This window comes from Trachypithecus francoisi, unplaced genomic scaffold, assembly GCF_009764315.1.
Source record: "Trachypithecus francoisi isolate TF-2019V2 unplaced genomic scaffold, Tfra_2.0 Lachesis_group7, whole genome shotgun sequence".
NCBI classification, from domain to species: domain Eukaryota; kingdom Metazoa; phylum Chordata; class Mammalia; order Primates; family Cercopithecidae; genus Trachypithecus; species Trachypithecus francoisi.
This window is the reverse complement of record NW_022681472.1, coordinates 88,181,526-88,200,443: the sequence shown is the minus strand read 5'-3', so window position 1 is coordinate 88,200,443 and position 18,918 is coordinate 88,181,526. Positions and strand designations below refer to the sequence as shown.

General features: G+C 44.7%; 2 protein-coding genes across 5 annotated transcripts in view; one reads left to right on the top strand and one right to left on the bottom strand.

Moving 5' to 3' along the window:
• The window catches only part of TG (thyroglobulin), a 273,793-nt gene that overhangs the window by 90,533 nt on the left and 164,342 nt on the right, over window positions 1-18,918 (bottom strand). The window contains exon 41 of the mRNA XM_033202283.1: window positions 16,650-16,852. Within this exon, the coding sequence (XP_033058174.1) occupies window positions 16,650-16,852 (203 nt within the window). The remainder of the gene's footprint in view (window positions 1-16,649; window positions 16,853-18,918) is intronic.
• The window catches only part of SLA (Src like adaptor), a 57,996-nt gene that overhangs the window by 29,495 nt on the left and 9,583 nt on the right, over window positions 1-18,918 (top strand). For 3 of the 4 annotated variants that reach the window (XM_033202285.1, XM_033202286.1, XM_033202284.1), the window contains 3 exons: window positions 1,437-1,568; window positions 6,542-6,674; window positions 7,917-9,946. In XM_033202285.1, coding sequence (XP_033058176.1) covers window positions 1,437-1,568; window positions 6,542-6,674; window positions 7,917-8,130 — 479 coding nt within the window. In that variant the 3' untranslated portion in view covers window positions 8,131-9,946. Of the gene's footprint in view, window positions 1-1,436; window positions 1,569-6,541; window positions 6,675-7,916; window positions 9,947-18,918 lie in introns of those variants that run through there. The other variant, XM_033202287.1, reaches the window with a different exon arrangement.

The window sequence follows — 18,918 nt, the reverse complement described above, 5'->3', positions numbered from 1 at the left end:
GGTAGATGTGGCAGGCCCACCTTGGGTATGCAAAGTTCTGACAATGTTTTACTTGCTACCCTCGGTCTGCTTACCACAGTCCCAGTTCCGCTGACCGTACGGGAAGGCTCACGCTGGGTTGACTCATGGCAGGTCTGGAGCACTGTGGGGGATGTGCTGAGGATCAGGTTCACACCCCGGGGTGGCATTCCCAAGCCCCATGCCTCTGGCCTCTAGGCCTCTGTTTTCCCATCTTTAAAATAATTGGGGGCAATACCTCCTATGATCTTTCTGAGAATTAACAGAGATTTCTTGGCCATTGCTTAGCCCTGCCCAGCAGAGATAGCAAAGAATCAATCAGCTCCCTTTCTCCTCTGTCTCTTGGGTGTTTTCTACTCCTGGAACCCCAGAAGATAGAGCAAGAGAGGACCCTGAAACATGACCTACATCCAATTCTCTCATTTTGCACTTGGGGAAATGGAGGCATATGCCCGTGGTTCTACTCTTACCAATCCATAGCAGGCCATTGCTCTAACGAGGCTCAAAGAGCAAAAACCCGCCTTTCACGTGGTTCTTATGGATACCCAGAAAGGTGACTCAACTGCTCCAAATTGCAGAGAAGACTAAGCATAAGTCAGAGAGAGTACAGACAAAGAAAGAGGGGGCATAACTGCAAGGACCTGTTCAAATGTGTGCTGTGGCAGCACTGGTGGGAGAGGGGCTGAAAAACAGTAGGGATGACATCTTGGAGTGTACTCGGGAAGGAGTCAGAAACCACCACGGACCGTGGAGCTCCAGGTTGCAACCACATTACAATCATTCCGTTTGGCCTTAGGATGTGGAAGCACCCCAATGTGTTTGCCTCAAAAAGCAAAGAGGACGAGGCCGGGCACGGTAGCTCAGGCCTGTAATCCCAGCACTCTGGGAGGCCGAGGTGGGTGGATCACTTAAGTCCAGGAGTTCAAGACCAGCCTGGGCAATGTAGCAAAACCCCATCTCTACAAAAAATACAAAAATTAGCCGGGCATAGTGGCGCATGCCTGTAGTCCCAGCTACTCCAGACACTGAGGTGGGAGGATCCCTTGAGCCCAGGAGATGAAGGTTGCAGTGAGCTGAGATCGCGCCACTACACTCCAGTCTGGGTGACAGAGCAAGACCCAGACTCAAAAAAAAAAAAAAAAAAAAGCCAAGAGGATGAAACCTGTGTTCCTAAAAACCTGTAAGGACCATATGATGAACACATCTGCTTTGACACAATAATACACTCCTGCAGTCTCTAACAGAAAGCAACATCTAAACAGAGAAGGGTCTAGTGGAGGGAAGGGCTGCGTCCTAGCATCACTGTTGTATCCCAAGGGTGGGTAGGTATCCCTACCTCAGTGGTGGTGGGCTGGTTAGCTGGGTGCCTTGGGGTGAGGACAGGTGGAACCCACTGACTTTTTCTCCACCTCTTGCAGGGTTTTACTCACTGTCGGTGAGACACAGGCAGGTAAAGCATTACCGCATTTTCCGCCTGCCCAACAACTGGTACTACATTTCCCCGAGGCTCACCTTCCAGTGCCTGGAGGACCTGGTGAACCACTATTCTGGTAAGAGACATTTAGTCTGGAGCGACTGTGATGGTGGAACCCCTCTTAGCTAATTGCTCTGCAGCGCTATCTGTCTAGAATGCAGAGGAGTCACCAATAAATGCAGTGATTTACTCTTGCTTTCTGCCCATGCTGCCTTCATGATATGCTCTCTTGTTAATTCAGACTGTAAATTTCAGACTGAAACAGATTGCTTGCGTATGCTGCCTTAATAAGCAAAATGCAGCTAATCTCAAATTTGCCCTCTCTTGACCTGTGCATTAAACAAGTTAGGGTGTGCCTAGATTCACAACTGCAACCAGCTTGCACATCCTTAAGAGGGCCATACATATTCAAGCCTCTGGGGCTCTGCTCTAGAGTATCACTCATTCTCCCTTTTCTGCTTGTCAAAATCCTCATTGGCCTTCAAGGCCAACACGAATCGCCTCTGCGATGAAGCTGTAGGAGTTAGCAGTGGCTGCCTGTCTTGTCAAAATCCTCACTGGCCTTCAAGGCCAACACGAATCGCCTCTGCAATGAAGCTGTAGGAGTTAGCAGTGGCTGCCTGTCTTCACTGTGCTCAGAGCATGCCAAGGGTTTCTTTCCCAGCTTTCCGATCATGCTCCCACGTGGCCTGGTTAATTGTGTGCTAGGCTGTGTTCCTCAACAGGTTCCTAAAGACTAGGAATTACATTTAACTCATTTTTGTGCCCATCACAGTCCCAGGAGAGAGGTCTGAATTCTCCCAGGCTGATAAGACGGGGAGCCTCCACTGAGATAAAGGAAGCATCATGTGGTGTTGGTGGCTGGAAGAGTGTAGGATACTGCCAGAGAGAGAAAGTTGAGTTACACTGTGAAAGGCCCAAACATCAGCTCAGGAGTCGGAACTTTACCCTACAGAAAAGGGAGAAATTGTGAACAGTTGGCTCAATGCTAAATTTCCTAAAAGCAGCTCTGGAAGCTCTGTTTCTATCCCAGATCCACTCAGTGTTAGCTAGGCAGCCTGAGGCTGGCTGTTTGTGTCTCACTTTCTTCATCTGTGCCAGGCAGACACGAATAGTTCCCCCTCCCAAGGACACCATGAAGGTCCACAGAGTCAGTTCATGGAAAGTGGGGAGGGTGCCTGGCCCATAACCACGAGCTCCCATTAAATACCAGCCACTTTTACCCAGCGGAACATCAGCGTCCTCCCCACTTACTCGCATATTGCATGGAGGAAAGGAAGAAATTGCTTTTGCTTTGACAGCATCCTCCCCCTTCTGGGTTCAGGATGCTTGACCTCACATGCTTGGGGCAACTTTGTTGGCATTCTCTTGTATATGTGGTCTTGAACTGAGCAAGCAAAGTGCATTTCAAGTAGAAATAGGTCCACAGGACTTTGGTTATCACAGCTGGCCCATGAGAAGCAGCAGGGCATGAAGCAGAAATGGCTGCTCAGGAGAGGGAGGTCCAAGCTCAGATCTGTACCTTGTGAGGCCTTGGGCAAAGTCAGCCACCCCTCAGAACCTGGGGTCCCCATTTATGGGAGGTGAGTGAATACAGGCTCCTAGCAGGTGACTGAATAAATATTAAACACGATCGTTCATGTAGCGTGTTCAGCATAGCCTACCACAGAGCAGATGCAAAACAAATAACACATACTACTTGTGATATCTGAAAACTGAGCAGCCAGGTAAAACCGAAAGAGGAAGGGAGTCCTGGAAACAGCCAACTTATATTGGTTGTAAGAAAAGGTTGGTTGTGGTATTTGACTTTTAATAACAACCATCGGAGGGGGTGTGGAGACCATAAGTTTTGCATAGACAAAAGCAAACATGAGAAGGATGCTGTCCTAGCAAAGCTTCTAGGGACCATGAGGCCATGAGGCTACCAGGCTACCCAAATCTACCTGCCGCTGCTTGACCGTGGGGACTATCTCACCCCAGTGCAGCACTGGCGCCTTCCCGTGGTATGTTCCTGGTCATCGAACCACTCAGTGGATTACAGTCATCTGTTCACCTCTGTGAATAACTGAAAAGGTGTAAAAACCTGAAGTGCTTCCTATGCCCCATTGAGAATCCCCAAGTGGAAGCCACACGGCCACTTTTATCTCCACTGGATTCATTCTAAAGACATGGGCTGGGCACGGTGGCTCACGCCTGTAATTCCAGCACTTTGGGAGGCTGAGGTGGGCAGATCGCCCGAGGTCAGGAGTTTGAGGCTAGTCTGACCAACATGGTGAAACCCCGTCTCTACTAAAAATACAAAAATTAGCCAGGTGTGGTGGCAGGCACCTGTAATCCCAACTATTTGGAAGGCTGAGGCAGGAAAATCGCTTGAACCTGGGAGGCAGAGGCTGCAGTGAGCCGAGATTGCACCACTGCACTCTAGCCTGGGCAACAGAGCAAGACTGTCTCACAAAAAAAAAAAAAAAAAAAAAAGACACAGAATGAGAGGAATTGTGCACCAGGGGTTTGAATAGACATCTAACAACAGGTTGCTTATAATTTTTATCATATGCCTTTAGGCAAATTACTTGGCATCTTAGAGGATCAGTTTTTTCATTTGCAACATGGGGATTAAAATGCAATAATCTTCACAGGATTGCTGCTAGTCCAATTGAAAAAAAAAAAGATACATGCGAAAAATGTGGCACCTAAAGTACACCATGCATGGTGGTTACTGGGAGAACAGAGTGCGTGGGGCATAAATGAATTCTAAAATATGGCTGGGAAAATCAAGGGCTGGGGACCTTAAGGGTCTAGGAACCCTTGAATATAGAGGTGTTGGACCCTAAAGGTGCAGAGGAATGTGCATTGTGATGAACCATGTAGACATGGGTGAAATAGACCAGCGTGTCTGAACCCAAGGGACAGCTGGAGGATGTCTTTCTTCTCTATTTAAGAGGCAATGAGTTGCTTTTAGAATGAGTCAATAAGATTGATTTTGGTCACATTTCTATGGCCCTGAGTAAGTTACTTCACCTTGGGATGCTCAGTTTTTCCCTCCCCAAATGGGTATAAAAACACTGATGGCCAGGCATGGTGGCTCACGCCTGTAATCTCAGCACTTTGGGAGGCTGAGGTGGGTGGATCACGAGGTCAGGAGATTGAAACCATCCTGGCCAATGTGGTGAAACCCCGTCTCTACTAAAAATACAAAAAGTTAGCCAGGCGTGGTGGCATGTGCCTGTAATCCCAGCTACTTGGGAGGCTGAGGCAGGAGAATCGCTTGAATATGGGAGGCAGAGATTGCAATGAGCCAAGACTGCACCATTGCACTCCAGCCTGGCGACAGAGCAAGACTCCGTCTGTAAAAAAAATAAATAAAATAAAATAAAATAAAATAAAATAAAAAACAATACTGACCACACGAGTTGATCAAGGCCTCAATGAGATCCAGGGGCCGAGGCTAGCTCAGTGCTGGGCTCATGTTATGTGCTTATGAGTGGTGGTTCTTTTGCTCTTTGTCAACATGTATTTTTCACGCTAAGTATTAACCTGTCTAAGGAAGGACACTCACGGAGTGTCCCCTGCCTGTGCTGCACACTGTAGCTGATCTCTCCAGCCTCTGCATCTGACTTCATCTTCCTCGCCTCATAACCTGGGAGGTCCTTTCCATTTCCAACCCATGACAGGTCATTATTTTAGATTCCCATCCAATTAAATCTCCCTCTAAATTTATGGTCTCACCTCCCATTTCTCCAAGGGCACCTGTGTGGGTAGACATTGGAGTTCACAGTTGAAGTCAGACTGAAAACCATGAAACAAGGTCTTCCTGGCTTGCCTGCCCCGTGACAGGCTGAGTGTGCTTCTTCCGCTACAAATTCCTTTCGTTCTTTGGCAAGGATGCCCCAGAGAGCACTCCATAAATCAGATGGGAAGTGGGGCCTGTCAGAGGGGTGATGTGCTTTCTAAAACCTGGTGGTGGATTGGCTCTGAGGCCAGGGGTGGCTTAGTCCTGCTGGAGGCCAGTGGCACCTCACCCCCTTGGCCACATCACCTCCCCCCGGGGCACAGGAGAAGCACTGGGGTTTTCAGCCTGAACAAGACTACACAGAATTTCCTCTATCTCTAAGATGGCTGAGTACAGCAGAATCAAGTCTTTCTCATGATAACATGGGCTAGGGAGAAGCCTTCCAAGAGAAAGAAGCTACACTGTAATGTACCTGGAAAGACGGGGGACCCTGAGAGTCAGACGTTTTACACAGAGATTTTCACCAAGGGAAAAAAGAAACAGGTTTATTTAATTTTTATTCTTTTTGTGCGTGAGCCTCTAGAGTGAAAGATTATTTTCATTCTTTCTTTGTCTGCATTCTGTCTTTGCCCTCTTTATCTTTGTTTTCTCTTCCCTCCCTTCCTGTGTCTTCTACTTTTTGTGCTATTTTCACCTCCTCCTCTTCCTCCTTCTCCCTCTCACCTTTGCTTTTCCTCCTCGCCCTCTTTCACTCCTCTGCTCCCTCCCTCCTTTCCTTCCTTCTTTCATTGTTTCTTTTATCTTCCCTCCTAGAGATAAATTTAGTTCACCTGTGCCATTCTAAATGCACAATTGTGGGGATCAGTGTTGTACTCAGCCCCATTCTCACACCCTGTGAGGTCAATGGATTGGGCCTCCATAGGAAACCCTGGAAGGCTGCAGCCTCTGCAGGCACTCACTTGTTCCCTCATTTCTTTCATTCTGCAGTTGAGGAAAGGAAAGCTCAGAGAAGTTCTTGGTAATTTACTATGGGGTAAAGCTAAAATTCAAACTCAAGCTTGGTTGATACTGGATCTTAAACCTCTCTCTCTGCTCGTGCCTGGCTAAGTGCAGAGGATACCAGGGCATGCTTACATTTCTCAAACAGTTGGGCACATGGCTTTCAGCACTGCCACTACCTACCATGCCCCTTTGAAATCTCAGGTCCAGTTCCCCATGGCAACAGCCAGGGAGCTGCACTAGTGGGTGTCTGAGGCCCGAACCCCACCCTGGCTGAGGCATATCCAGGGTCCCTGACCGGCTGTCTGCTTCCTCCTCAGAGGTGGCTGATGGCCTGTGCTGTGTGCTCACCACACCCTGCCTGACACAAAGCACGGCTGCCCCAGCAGTGAGGGCCTCCAACTCACCTGTCACCTTGCGTCAGAAGACCGTGGACTGGAGGAGAATGTCCAGGTGAGTATGGTGTGTGTGTGCGCACGCATGCAAGTGCTCCTTGAACATGTGAGCACAAAACAGTATGTATGCCTAGTACATGAAAACCATGGCCAGGGTCAGCCAGCCCTGCTGAAACTAGGGGGTGAGCACCCCACACAAGTGTAGACCAAAGGAATCCCTGGGTGCAGGGGCAGCCTCAGGCCTCACGATGTGTGTGGCAGCTCCCCGTGTTTCTGCAAACATTTACTGAGTCCTTATTCTATGCTAGCAGTATACATTCTAGCTGAAATATACCACTTTTCTTTTTCTGATTGTTGGGATACTAGAAACTAACACATCCTGTGTAAATTTAATATTATTTAAAATCCACTCACTAAGTTTAAACACATCAGCAGAATCCTATAGTGACTTCTTTGTTTTTTCTAAGATAAAAAAAAATTTCGTGGATTTGTTCTGTTTATTCCGTTGTCAGCCCGGGAATTTTAAAGGATATCTGTAGTTTGGGATTTGTGGGTTATCTTAATAATTCAGTATCAATCCAGACATCCCACTGGCAAATTGAAGAAAATCAGAGATCAAAAGTATGCGAGACATGAAGAAAACTACTCTTTCTTGTAAATAACAAAAATTAATTTTTACTAAAATTTATAGTTGGAAGTGTCAGCCATCCAAGAAAAGAGCAGTTCAGATGGGTTAAGTGATTTGTACAAGATCACATGGCCCACAAATGTAAGAACCAGAATTAAAATAATGGGTTAGAATAATTGCAGTTAGAGTAGTTAGAATACTGGGTAAGGGTAACAATTAGAATAAGTTAGGGCCAGGCATGGTGGCTCATGCCTGTAACTCCAGCACTTTCGGAAGCCAAAGTGGGCAGATCATCTGAAGTCAGGAGTTTGAGACCAGCCTGGCCAACATGGTGAAACCCTGTCTCTACCCAAAATACAAAAAACTAGCTGGGTGTGGTGGTAGATGCCTGTAATCCCAGCTGCTCAGGAGGCTGAGGTGGGAGAAACACTTGAGACAGGGAGGCAGAGGTTGCAGTGAGCAGAGATTGCACCACTGCATTCCAGCCTGGGCAACAGAGTGAGACTCCATCTTAAAATAAATAAATAAAAATTATAATAAGTTAGAGAAATAGTCACCAGGATTTTTGTTTTTCTTTTCCTGCTGTTCTCATTTTCTTGCCCTTTATCCCCTCCTCTCTCTCTATGACTCTCTTTTTTCCCTTTCTCTGCCTCCTTTTCTTCTGACCAACAGACTGCATGAGAACCCTGAGGGAACAGAGAACCCACTTGGGGTAGATGAATCCCTTTTCAGCTATGGCCTTCGAGAAAGCATAGCCTCTTACCTGTCTCTGACCAGTGAGGACAACACCTCCTTTGATCGAAAGAAGAAAAGCGTCTCCCTAATGTATGGTGGCAGCAAGAGAAAGAGCTCATTCTTCTCATCACCACCTTACTTTGAGGACTAGCCAAGAACAGACACAATGGTTCATGCCCAAAAGGAGTAGAAGTTCCAACTATTGTCTGGGATCTTGCAAAAAGCAAGGTTCCCTGATCCCCGGGAACCTCACATATTTTAAAAGTCAAGAGAAGCCACATGGAGACTCAGATTCACCTCTTCTCTATCCACATCGTGACCAAAGGAACCCCTCCCTGGTGTCTGATCAGGGCTGTGGCATCATGAAACATTGGATCATGACATGTCAGGCGATGCTTGGAAGAGCCCAGCATGTATGTATGCACACGTTGTGTGTGTGGGAAGGACAAAGCCCCTCGCACAAGAAAGTGCACCAGGACTGTTCTCCAAGGAACTGCACCTGTCCAGATAGTACTCTGAGGTCATCGGAGAGCACTTCTGTATGGGCAAGCCTGAGAGGGAGAGGAAACAAAAGCTGTGGCCTGGCAGAAGGTCTGGGTTTGCAGATGGGTGCCCTGAATGGAACTACTTTACCCAATCCATAGGGACCTCTGGTATGATTTCCTCTCTTTTTAAAGGAACTTCGTGACACTAAACATTAGCCCAAAGGACTTCTTAGCCTTCAATTGGGAGATACCTTTGGCCTGCTCCTGCACCAAAGCCATGTGGGTGGAAGTCAGATGGCCCCCCTGATTCTGCAGAGGGCCAGAAGAATGAGAGGAGGGCTGCTGGCAGGGAAATCAAGGGGACGAGCCTAGAACTGCACCAGCTTCCCTGATGTCTGCAGTCATGGCTTTGCAGTGCAGACAGAGCTTCTCTGAGATGCTGAGATTCTTGTCTGTATGAATGCATCAACTATTCATTTATCGCCTGAATAGGCATTGCATTAAGTCCCGTGTAAGGTGTCAGGCAAGCCAAAAAAAAACAAAAAAAAATAGATGCTTAAGTCCCAACCCCCAACAGAGGTGTTCACAGTGTAGACAGGGAAAAAAAATGTATAAACAAATGTGTAAAAAGAGAAATCAGCTCATGGCTTAGGATGGAATTGGAGACAGGTGAGAGACACTCAGGAGCTCAGTTTCCAGCTGCTCTTCAGAGTGGAAGGGCTGGCTGGATCGGATAGGTAAGAATAGTTGGATTTTTTTTTTTTTTTTTTTTTTTAAGAAATGGATGCAGTCTATAGAATTAACTCACCCAGTACTTTATTCTAAGAAGGGTCTGGCATCCATATGAGGAAAAATGCTGAACTCCAGGAAAGATGGGGAGTTCAAGTGGATTAATGATGTCACGCATAATTTTAAGAGACAAGGGAGAAAACACAATGTATAGCCAGAGAAGGAGAAGCTGCCATCCAAATCCTGCTAGGAAAATAGTGGGCTGCAGATGAATCTATGACTCATGTTTCTCAGTTTCAAAGGGATCCTGGGGAAGGAGGGGAACATGCCTGCAGTATCTCTCCCTGTCTGTCTGCTCACATAAGCATTCCGTTCATCTGAGCTCATCGTGCTAGTGGTATGTGTATGTGCAGTTACACGATTTTCTGTATCATAGATTCCAGTGTGTTTATACAAGGAGACATCTGTGGTTTCCCCAACAATTCCAAAAGGCTATTTCAAAGGAACCAGCCAACGTATGAGAAATGAATGTAACACTGTGGATATTGACTTCCCACATAAGGCAGGGTGACCCCCTGAACTCCAGATGTCTGCACAGCATCTTATGTTCTTATGTATTGTTTTCCATTGTGAAGAATGTGATTGGAATGTTTGGGGAGCACCCAGAGGGATTTCTAAGTGGGAAGCATTACACTTTGCTAAATCATGTATTTATTCCTGATTAAAATAAACCTAATAAATATTTAACCTTTAGTACATAGGGAGAGTTTCTGGGTTGAGGGGGATGGATGGTTCATTCAGAAGCTCTGAGGGTTTCAAATTCTCAAATAAATGTACAACTAGAGAGAGAGGAGCAAAGATCACCCAGAGAAACCCGGTGCCAGTTAGCAGCTCAGCATCTTCTTTAGGTGTGGCCTTAAGAAAAACCAGTGTGTATGACTCTGGGGGGTGTCTCATGAAACTTGAAGATGGGTCTAAGGGATTGAAGGAAAGACCAAATTCTGAACGATTGTTACAAAAACGTCTCGCCCAGATTTTCTGCACATTACTTGTGATAGCTGCGCTATTCATTCTTTCAAGAATTTCTTTCTGCGGATATTTCTGGACACCTACTAAATAGACACTGCTCAGGGACTGGGGCTGTAGCAATGAAAACCAGATGAGGTCTCTGACATCATGGAGTTTGACATCATAAATAAACAAGATGCTTGGTAATGATGGTGAGGGCAGGCTCTAAGTAGTCACCCGACAGGCAGGGCATCCTTCAGGTCCAGGCTTAGGAAAGGCCTCCAAGCAGAGGCAATGTTTGGGCTGAGGCCTGAAAGGTGAGCAGCAAACAGCCATGTAAAGATCTAGGAAGTGTATGGAGTCAGCAGGAATAATGGGGCAATTCCTGCAGGCAGGAGGAGCAAGACTGCATGCTGAAGGAGCTAAAAGAAGGCAGGGTGGCCAGACTGAGGGAACTAGGGAAGCATGGAATGTGAGTAGGAGGTATCAGGAAGGTCCTGCAGGGCCCTAGAGGGTAGGCGGTGGCATAGGGTCAGTTCTAGGAGACATAAGGAGCCACTGAAAGGATCCAAGTAGGGATAAGATCATTTCACTGATATGTTTGAAAGATCATGCTGTATGGAGGACACATTTTTAAAATTCCAGCATTGTCTATTGACACACAAAATTTGAAAATAAATGGGCAAAAAATTTTAATGCAAAATTAAAATTTTAATGCAAAAATTTTTAATGCAAAAATGAATGAAAGAAAACCTGTGGTCCCATTTTTGAGACAAAATGGGACTTAAGGTGAAAATAAATTACATAATGGCAAATAGAGATGTGCAAAAGGAACAATATATTAAGAAGAAAAAATGATTGCCACGTATGTTAATGGGATGATATAGTTTCAGAATATATTAAGCAACTGCAACAGGGACAATTAGATAAATCCATAATTTTACTTGGAAATTTTAACATACAAATCTCAGAAACTAATTCAGTAAGCAAAGATAAGTAAATACATAAATAGGTAGATAGATTTTGATAACACTATATAACTTTTCTGCCAACAAATGGATAATGTATTAGGTCACAGAGAAAGTACTAATAAATTTCAGAGTCGGCATCTTCCAGCTCATGCTCTACGATAATAAAGTAATAAAATTGGAAATCAAATTCCAAAGTGATGAATAAAAATTTAAAAATTCTAGGGATCTAAAGTCTAAAAAAAATCCTTAGGTTAAGAAGAAAATAATGCAACAAATAAAATATTATAAATAAATGACAGATTGCTACTTTTCAAAATTTCATGGCTGTAGCTGATAAAATAGACAGAAGGTAAATTATTGCTTGAAATAAATTGATCAGGAAACAAAGAATGAAAGTAATGAGTTTAACTTTCAACTTAAGAAGCTAAAGGAACAATAGATAGCCAAAGAAACGAGAAGAAGGTAGAAGATAATATAAGACATCAGTGAAATAGACTTCTGAAAACACAGCCACAGAGAAGATTTTAAAAAGCAAAACATTGTTTAAGTAGACTAATGTGATAAAAATATGAATAAGCATGATCAAGAAAGGTGATGAAGAACAAAAGCAAATCAAATGCAGTTCTGCTTGTAACCATACCTGAAGAGGGATGGTGCCCCTTGCCAGCAAAGCCCTAAGATGGCAGGTGTGGTCCTCCTTCCTCTCCATCCCTTCCCTACTATCTGGAACCCCTGGCAGCCTAAACTCAACCATGCAGATGAGGAAGGCCTTAAGAAATAGCAGAGAAATATCCAGAAGAAACCAGAGCCCTGAGTGATCCAGAGACACCTGGACTGCCCACCTTGGCAGATGTTATAAGAGAGAGAGAAAGAAAAAAACAAAGGAACTTATTTATCCACTAAACTGCTTTAGTACTGGGTCTCCATCTTATATCAACTGAGCATTTTGCTTCAATAGGTATAGAAATAAACCTGCCATTATTTGCAGAATAATGAGGAAACTTCATAGAAACCCCAAAGAAAACGGACAGGCAAAGCATTAGACGTGACAAAACAGCACAGCAAATTGCTGAATCCACTTATTTCCTAACACTAGTATTTTCAACCTGGAAAATACAATAGAAAAGAAGACAGCATCAACAATACCAACCAGATGACGGTATGTATGGGAACTTACCTCACAATGATTTCACAAAACGTTTATTAAAAAATGTTCAAAACTGCATGAAAGACCTAACAAGGCAAAAATACTATATTCACGGTTACAGTGTTTACCTGATTCGTGAATGCAAGGCTTAACATCATTACAACGAAGATTTTTTTTCTGAAATTAATGACCAAGTCTATGTCACTCAAACTCCCAGCAAAAATATTAGAATAAAACCTCAATAAACTTATTCTAAAACATATACAGAAGCATCAAAACTCATGAATATCTTGGTGAATTCTGAATAGACAAGCACAGCATGCTCATACTATGAGATATACTGCAAAAACAGTAGAGAACAGTGTTCTGGGCCCAAACCACCATCTCTCTCACCACTTTAGTGGAACTCAGCACTGTCTCTGAACCAAGTGCTGTGCTAAGTGTTAAGGAAACACTAAAAGCTTTAAACTCATGTAAGTTTTCAAGCACCTAGTCATAGTAAAATTGGAATGAGAGATGTTAGAAAAATAACAAGCATGTAAAATAAGGCACAGTTCCTAAGAATTGCTACATATAAGTGTTTTCACTAAGGTGAGATTCTTTCCTTCTATTTCAAGAGATGAGGAAAGGCTTGGACGCTTCACTTCAGCTGAGTACTGAAGGACAGCAGGAACTTTCCAGGTGGATATTGGATATGCTGAACACAGAACAGAGACAAAAAGGCCTGGAGGAAGGCACGGCATTTCCTCAAAAGGGTGATAGTTAATGAGCCTGGAGTGTAGGATTCATGCAGGAATGGAGTAAAAAACAAGACCAGAAAATTTAGCTCGAGACTGATTCCTGAGGCCAGGAGTTCACCCTGAGGAATGCACACTTGGGGCACTGTCATAGAACAGCAAGGGAAATGTTTTCTGGGTTCGTGAATCATACCACAGAGGACATGACTTTCGTCTTAAGACTGTGCAGGGACAGAGCCACAGGATGCATGTTTGGAACAAGTCATCCTTCATCCTCCAACCCAGTCCCAGAACGGGTGAAATACCCTAGGACATACTTCTGTCTGGAGTTGCCTTCCCTTGGCAAGGGAAGAGGGAAGAGGAGCTTGATTTCTTGAGTTCCTATGTTGTGCAGGACACTTTGCAAACCATCAGTCCTGACAATATCTCGAGACCTTGGGAAACAGAATTCATCACACTGATTTAATCTGATAGGTGAATAATACAAGGTGAAGTTTTTTCTCCAAGACTAGGATCTTCATGCAGGCCTATCTGATCTTAGGCTTTGGCTCATTATATTACACCTTGATACCCCAAGAGAGTCCCAAATTCCTGGAGAGGCAGCATCACAGAGTGGGGAAACACAGGACTTGGCTTTAGGTTCTAGTCCTTAACACAGCTTCTTCCTTGCTGTGTGTTCTTTGGTAGGTCACTAAATCTCTCTGAACCTCAGATTTCTTATCTCTAGATTGAAAAATAAAATAAAGTCCCCATGCCAATCAGTCAAGGAATCGGTGAGATAAGACACCGAAAGTGCTTTGCGGTCTCAGATGTGCTGAATGAATACAGGTTCTTCATTATCATCACAGGCTTTCCCTTGACCAATGTTTCAACAGTTCTGGCCCCAAGATTTGCAGAGAGACTTAAGATTTTATCCTAGAATAAACTGCCAACTCATATTCATTTCCCCAAACATCTGTTGATAAAGAACACATTTAAGAACTGCTAATATATTGAAGTATTTTAGTTCTCTCAATTCCAAATAATTTCACATGCATCCCAAGGACTGCTGGAAGCAGTTGTAAAAGCTGCTTCCAAATGGCTAAAACAGATGGAAGGGTTTATTTTTAAATACACTGCCATTTGTTAAAGCAGATTAGTATTTGAAATTCCCCAAACACCTAAACCCTCAAAAAGAAAAATCTGCTTTCTGAGCCCATTGGAAGGTATTTTTGGCATCTCCTGGGTCCTAATGAGTGTCTGGTTTCTGAAAGGACCCTGGAGAAATCTCTCCAGGATCAATTCAACGCAGGATGGTTTGTTTTCAACACCAGGAACTGAAAGATGTTAGTGCTCAATTCTCCTGCCACTGAGATGGATCAACTTCAGAGGGACAGATTGCAGAAAATTGGAATCAAAGGACAAGACTCACAAGAAAGGGGTGGAAGGGAGGGAGCTGGTGTATCCTGTGGGTCCCTGGGCCCCTGAGAGCAACAGCTGAATCCTCCCCCAGTCATCTGCTCACTGCTGCCCCCAAATAATTACAGCACATCCATGGACTCTAAGATGTGCTGTGTGGGGGTGCTCCGGGTCCCATGGAGAGCAAGGTACACCCAGGCCCTGCTCGGCTGGAGCTTGCAGTCTTGTGAGGCAGCAGCTTTGGCACTAAGAGCAATTACTTACCGTTGGAAATCCTGGTAAATGCTGCACAGGAGACATACAGGCAGCACAAGCCATGTAAAAAGGGCTCAGTTCTAGGCTGAAAAGTAAGGAAGGCTTCTCTAAAGAAAAAGTAGAGAAGGCAAAGAGGGGGATGGGGAAAAACTGTTGCATGCAAAGGAAACTGCCTGTATGGGCCAGAACAGAGCATGGACTCCAAGGAACATGAAAGGCTCCTGTGGCTGATGGAGAGAGATGCATGGCAGGTGACACAGCTTACTGTTGGCAATGGTGACAATGCTGATCTAGCATCAGTTGTGCCCAAACAATGACTCTTCTCCTACCCTCCTAGGATCAAGAGTTTGGATCCCTAAAAGGTCGGGCAAGGCTGAGGTGCAGTTAGTCGTTCTCCATCTTTCCTTAACTTTACAGTATCCTAATTGCTTTCTCCACCTCCAGCATTGCCCCTCTTAAATTCATCCTTCAGCCAGCTTTAAGAGAGGTTGTCCTGAAGGGCAGCTGTAAGCACGTTTCCTTCCTGCTTAAAGGCCTTCTGATGGCACACCCATGTTCACAGCAGCACTGTTCACAATAGGCAAAAGGTAGAACTCAAATGTCCATCAACAGATGAGTAGATAAACAAAATGTGGTCCCTCTGCACAGTGGAATATTATGCAGCCATAAAAAGGAAAGAAATTCTGATACTTGCTCCAATATGGATGGACCTTAAAGACATTATGCTAAGTGAAATAAACCAGATACATAAGGACAAATCTTACATGATTACACTAATATGAGGCACCTACTACAGGCAAGTGGATAGAGACAGAAAGTAGAGGTTACCAGGGGCTGAGAGAATGAGGAGATGTGGGCGTTGATGGATACAGAGGTTCTCTTCTGGCAATAGTAGTAATGGTTGCACAAGATTGAGAATGTACTTAATCCCAATGAATGGAACACTTAAAGTGCTTAAAATCATAAAATAAAATAAAATAAAACAAACAAGCAAACAAATAAATAATCAAAACCACTCCAATGGCTCCCCATGGACTCAGGATAAAACCCAAGTTGTTCAGGGCGGTCTGGTTCCTCTCTGCCTCCACACTGCTACCCCACAGGGCTCTGTCCTCCAAACTTTCCCTGTTGCCAGGACTTTGTCTCTAGGTAAATGCCTACCCAGCATTCAGTATTTGGCTCAGACACTCCCCTCAAGGGATGTGCTGATCCAAACTCCCTCCCTCCCTTATGCTTGGTTGGGGCCTTCTCTTTGGGCTGCCCTAAGATCGTCTTATAAATATCTACTTTAAGCATTTGTCCCTCAACCCCCAGTAATGACAAGCTTCCTAAGAACTGGGTTATGTATAATTTTTCATGGCATTTCCAGCATCTCGCACAGCACATCTGGCACAAATTGGATGTGCCATAAAATTAGAAACTAATCAATGACAGATCAATAAATATCAGGGCGTATGCAGTGGCCAACCAGGTTACTTTTTCCATTATAATTATTGTCATCCTCAACATCATTGTATCATCACCATCATCATCGTCATCATTACCACCATCATCTTCCTCCTCATCACCATCATCATCATCCTCACATAGCCGGCACTTCACACCATTCAGTAGAATTGCAAGCAGTGAGTTCTCTTCTTTGCCATCATTCATTGACAAGAGAGATAATAGATGGTTCAGATCACTAAATCCTAATGAACCACTCTCAGGAAATAGAAACACTTTACCATCTAAAATTTTTAGCACTTCAGACATGAGTGGGAAAAAGTTAGCATTGTGGAATCACAAATACATGAAAAACTCCAAGCAGGATCCACACTCAGGACAAAGGACAAGGGAAACCCAAGCAATTGAAACCAACTAGACTTTTGAAGCACAGGAGAACCACCTCCCCCAGCCATATCTGCAGTAAGACTGAAGGTAGAACACACACCACTTACCATCAGCACAGCTCTCCGGAAAAGTTGGGAGTTGGTGGCACTGGCCATGAGAAGGTGGATGCTGGCCACATCAGCCCCAGCACGGTCTGCTGCCAGGGACACGCGCCGAGGGTCCCCGCCAAATTCTCGGATGTGGGTCTGCACCCAGGTCAGAGCCGCCACCTGGTCCAGCAGCCCCCAGTTGCCACTCACCTCTCCGGACCCTTCAGAAAAGAGGAAAGCCTTTTATCCTTTATGACTTTGCAAACTTGGATTTGAAAATCATGGTGCTGTCTAGGGCAGGAACGTACGTGGCCCCTCCAGGGGCTCTGGGCTCTTGTCCTCACAGGTCGGGACTGTGGGTTCCAAATACAGTGAGGAACAGTGGAGGAGCATGGGCCTTGAGACCAGACACACATAGGCCTGAATGCTAGCCAGCTAGGAGAACTTGATCATGTTTTTGTACCTCTCCTTTGCCAGCTAGGAGACCTTGATCGTGTCCTTATAACTCTCTGAGCTACAGCTTCCCTGTCATTAGTTGAGGGGACTTGCTCAGATTAGAGGCAGCATATCTTCAGGTCCACCACTAGCTTGGCCAATCAGTGGGAAGGAGATGAACTCTCTGTCCCATGTCTTTGACTATTGCAGGTGGCTGTCCCTGACAATGGCCAGGCCAGGCTGGGGCTATGGATCCCACCCTTCCCCTCACCTCATCATCTGAAGCCTTTATTAGCATGCAACTGAATTGATCTCTTTCCTTTTTCATAGAATCCAATTAACATTTCCTGAAAACTCAGCACTATTTTTTTTTTTAATAAAATGATCTAGATACAAACAAGTATAGCAAAAACACGCTCTTCTCCTTAGGCTTTTGAGACATTACATACACTTCTGGTTGTCTTGTGAATTCAGTAGATTCTTGTCAAACTACTCCACTAACTTGTCCTCTTTATCAGACTTTGAAACACCAGATCTCATTCTCGTCTCATCTGAGGTTCCCATTCTTCCTTTCTGACTTTGCACTGAAGAACCTCATCAAGTTCCATGGCTTTCATTACCACCTACCTGTTGGTGACAGTCCTGTGTATGTCAGCAGCCCAGCCCACTCCCTGAGCTCCAGACCCCTCACGTTTCTCCATGAGGCACCATAGTTATGATTCACAGGATTCGGCATCCAGCAAGAAACTACTGATAAGACCCACATTCCCAAATAGGAAAAAAGAAAAGAAAAAACAGAAAAATCTTGCATCCTGATTCCCCAGTCTAGTAATCACAAAGTTGAAGAGAACACCACAGTCTCACCATGGAGCCACAGCAGCCGGCTGCAGTCCCAGCTCCACCATTTATAGCCTTGAGGGGCCCTGGACAAGTTCATGTTTGTGTGCTTTGATTTTCCCCATCTGTAAAACGGGGATGATAATAGCACTTCCTCATAAGGTTGTTGACTAAATTAGTTAATATTTGTAAGGAGAACAGGACAGTGCTTGTCATAAACCACTATGGAAAATTAATTTTTCATAAGATAAAATAGGTTTAGGTTCTAACATTATGTCGCTGATGCTCTTAGCAGAGTGTCCTTGTCTCCAGCCTGCCTGAGCACTCCACTTAGCTCAGAGTGCATAATGATACAAATTATTCTTCCAGCTGTGGAAATGTTCAGAAGTTCTTCAAATGCATTTGGTGTTCTGGGACTGGTGAAGCCATTGGTAGAACATGATCCTTCCTCATTGTGAACTTTCTGGATTGCTCTTATGATCCATTTGTTAGGATGAATGTGTTTGTTTCCTCTAAGGTCTCAGGTAGCCTGGGAAAGCAGGGCACCAACTGAGTCAGACCAGGTCCTGCAAATCTGGAAAGTGACATCCACAGCCTGTATTCCAGGCATAAGGAGGAGAGGAAATGTTCCTGACTCTCCCTTCCCATGTATTAGCTTTTTCCCCACTATATGATAAGGGTCAATGTTGACTGCTGGGGTCTAGACTTCTGAGAGGTCACAGGTGAGCATGTGTTCAAGGGGTCACTCATCCAACAAGTATGAACTGGGCTTCAGCTGGTATCAGGCACTATGCTGGGTACGGCAGAAAGCAAGAGAGATCCTACCTAGCCCTAGGGACCACACAGCCTCAGAGACAAACGCAGAAGGCAATTACCAAACAATTACAGTCCAATATGTCTGGTCCAATCTTTTCCTTTACTGGTGAAAAAAACCGAAACTTTAGAGGGAATGAGCTTGTTTAGATGGAAGAAGTGAATCTGAGATGAAGTTGGGACTCAAATCCTAATTCACAAT